General features: G+C 33.0%; 1 protein-coding gene across 1 annotated transcript; it reads right to left on the reverse strand.

Moving 5' to 3' along the window:
• Positions 1-28: 28 nt before the first annotated feature.
• LOC101491131 (putative ubiquitin carboxyl-terminal hydrolase 11) lies at positions 29-3,248 on the reverse strand. The gene is made up of 6 exons (XM_073365627.1): positions 3,122-3,248; positions 2,834-2,919; positions 1,797-1,967; positions 1,272-1,548; positions 317-422; positions 29-188 (listed from the first exon to the last, which is right to left on the reverse strand). Exons 3-5 carry the CDS (start codon positions 1,893-1,895, stop codon positions 406-408), a joined length of 393 nt encoding a protein of 130 aa, XP_073221728.1. The 5' UTR covers positions 1,896-1,967; positions 2,834-2,919; positions 3,122-3,248; the 3' UTR covers positions 29-188; positions 317-405.
• Between the last annotated feature and the right edge of the window lie 225 nt (positions 3,249-3,473).

Below are 3,473 nucleotides of genomic sequence, written 5' to 3' on the forward strand. Positions count from 1 at the left end.
GGGAATCCGGATCAGTAAAATAACAGTTTATGGGCAAACCCATTTAATAGTTTCATTTTGAAATACACTTTGATTAAAGCATATCACTTGAGCAAGTACCTCCTTTGGATTTCCGATGCACTGCAAGTTACCATTTACAAATACTCCTAATCGATCGCATAAGGCCTCCACCTCTTCCATAGAATGTGCTGAAAGCATAAAATCAAATTTTATCATGTTATGGAATCAAATATAACACAGGCTAGCTAATATATCTAAAGCATAAACAACAAGTAGAATATAGTGCGACAAAATCCATGAAAGAGCGAGAGAATACTTGTCAGAATGATTGCACGATCCTGTTTTGCAAGCTTGATAACATTCCATGAACATTTTCTTGAAGCAGGGTCTAATCCAATACTTGGCTCATCCATATAAACAACCTAAATTTGAATTGGCATTTACATAATAAGAAAACTTGAATCATCGTTTTTTTTTAAAAAAATATGAAAAAGAAAAAATGATCAGACTGGGTTGTTACAAGGATACCATATTTTTTCAAATAAATATCAGCACCAAGATGAAAATATCACTGTATGTTTTCTATTTGCCCAGAACTAACCCCAAGAAATGCTACAACAAGTATCATGTGCACACGAAAAATAAGTCACAGTAAACATTGCACAGGTTGAAAGGATTTTCTCGTTTTTTCTATTGTCTCCAAAGTGCTTTTTTACTAGTAGGCACAAATCTATTTAATATAATTGATGATGCAATTAGGTGTATTTTTTACAATAAATAGTTAAATGTTTTAGATACAATAAATAAGAATTATGATTCAAGTAACAGAAACAACTATAGTGGAATAATGAAAGAATTATGATTGCATCAAACATTTATCTTAATTCTAGTTCCTATATAAAGAATGTTTGAATAAATCCTTTGTTTACTCAAATTAGTGGAATAATGTTAAGTGTTTACATTCTAAGCATCAGTTGGAATTTTATAATGAATTTTGAATATCTTTTGTATATCTGTTAATTCAATTTTTCTTATAAAAAAAGTTACATAACCATCTAAATTATGCTTAATCAATTATACTAGGTTTATGGCTACATTCTTGAGTCGATAGGCCACAATATGTTCATCATCCTTTATTGAATTCAGTGGTTCCAACGGAATGTCAAGATATCAATAAATCTTATGCTCATAAACCTGACAGATAGACAATATAAAACATTAACAATGAAATGAAATCAAAGTCAAGTAGGAAAGCCAATAGTGGATCTAACTTTTCTGAGAAGCACTTGCTTCAGCAAGCAAAAGCATTTCATCACTCTTCAAGCAGCATGCAGTACCCAATGCTTGGCAAAGATCTCTACAACAACCATTCTTCAGCACTGTCACGGTGTACGGCATGGGAAGACCGCTCCCATCACAATAAAAGACAGTAACAGTCATTGTACGGGTGACAGTGGAAGGAAGTGGTAATGATAAGTACATGAAGGGATCGAAAGTGATTGAAATTTTGCCACATTCAGGACAAACCAGTGTTGATTTGTATTGACCCTGAGCATTTATTGAAAAAAAAAATCAGAATGCTTAGTAAAGATGACGAATATGTGTTTAAATTGAAACTCTATCTTGTCAAGCTTTAATGGAAACCCAAGATCAAGAATTGATAGAAATCACGAAGGCTTATTGAGATGAGAAGAAAACTTGACAAATCATGTACCTACTCAGCATACCGACGGAAGATAAACAGGATTTCATGTAATATGTGACAGCGAAACAGGAAAAAATATATAAGTAGTCACCTGGCATTCATCAACTATCAACGAATCATTCCGAGCCATATGATTTTTCCAACATTCATATGCGACTTCCTCATCTGGCCTACCATCCGAGTCCTTCATTTCAATGTAAGGCTTTTGTTTCACACGATTCAAATCTTCATGCAATCCATCCAATAAAAAGGCAAGCAATTCCTAAAAGAAGTAATTCACTACTCAGCACACACAACAAAAGTAGTTCAATATCTTTAAAAAACTAGTAGGAAAGGTCAATTTTAAAACAATAAGTTGTCAAGGAAGAAATTCAAGCAACAGTCAAGAAAAAGGTAGGATTGTTATATCTACAAATGCAAGTTAAGAAAAAGGTATCCAATTCTCCAGTCCTTTGGTAAACTAAGACATATACATAACGCAATATAGGGCTAACTCAGAAGGAAAGCCAGAGAAAATAAAACTACAACAAAGGTTGATGAACAAGATTTTCAGGAGTAAATTTGTCACCACCATTTGGATTTTAGTTCTTAGGGCAGGGAAAAGGGAAAAAAGACACATAATTTGGATTTTAGTTCTTAATACCACAATTAACATATCAACTTCAACAAACAAAGACATATACCACAAAACATTCACATCAAGATCACAACTGATAAACAAGGGCCATACAGGTATAATATACTGTTAACAGACAACTTATGAGTCCAATAAATAAACCTACAAAATGTCAATAAAACAAAAACCATGATTGTGATCTCCTAGTCTAAAACAAAAACCACATGGCACAACGTAGCAATTATTTTATAAAATAGAAATGTTAATCCCCAGAACCAACAATAGTGAAAATCATGGTTTCAACCCTCTTCATTTTTTCAACCAACAATAGTGAAAAGTTACATAACCTAGTATAATAACTCTTCATTTTTTCAACCCTCAAAACACAGATGTGGGTCAGAGAAGTAATAGTGACAAATCAAAACCCTAACTCACTACAATTAACGAAAATGAATAATGAAAAATGACAAGAAATGAGACTAAAATAAAATAGAGTGGCATGCAACACTTACAAAGGCGACGAGGTTAGATGACAAAGAAGTTGAGATGCAACTTAAAGAGGTTAAGATTCGATGGCCGCAAGGTGTGACGGTGGTGGCTAAATCAGAAGAAAAACCCTAAATCAGAAGAAATAATTAGAAGAAACACACATGCTGAATAACCTAAGCTGACACTGATAACAAGATCGGTGATATAAAAAATCATGAGATCTCGTACGAAATAAACAGAACAAAGTAATAGAAATCTTAAAACTGAAAGAAAAAAAAGTGAGAGCAAGAGGAGAGAAATGAAGAACTCACCGATCAGAGGATGAACAAGAAGCTGGTGAGGAAGAAGTAACAACAAATAGAACCGAAGAAGTAACAACGAAGAAGTAACACGCTTTATTTTAATTTGGTTTTGATAGAGAAGTCTCTTATTACACTTTTGCTTCCCACACCCCTCATTTTACTTCTCACACCCCTCAATTTTTTGTAAACTCAAAATACCCAAACTATCCTTCTCTCTTTATTCACTTAACCCTTCATTTTTATCTTCATCATCTTCATCTTCATTAACCTAACATTTTCAATCTTCTTCAATATTCTTCAATCATTTTGATACATTTCATCTTCAATAATCTTCAATCACTTTCAACATCTTCATCATTTT

The sequence above is a fragment of the Cicer arietinum genome, chromosome 3 (genome assembly GCF_000331145.2).
Source record: "Cicer arietinum cultivar CDC Frontier isolate Library 1 chromosome 3, Cicar.CDCFrontier_v2.0, whole genome shotgun sequence".
NCBI lineage: Eukaryota > Viridiplantae > Streptophyta > Magnoliopsida > Fabales > Fabaceae > Cicer > Cicer arietinum.

Excerpts from the sequence above, each read along its gene's own strand:
- LOC101491131 (XM_073365627.1), bottom strand. The coding sequence starts at position 1,895 with ATGAAGGACTCGGATGGTAGGCCAGATGAGGAAGTCGCATATGAATGT. Across the intron at positions 1,549-1,796 it reads TGATAGTTGATGAATGCCAG|GGTCAATACAAATCAACACT; the intron begins GTGACTACTTAT and ends ATAAATGCTCAG.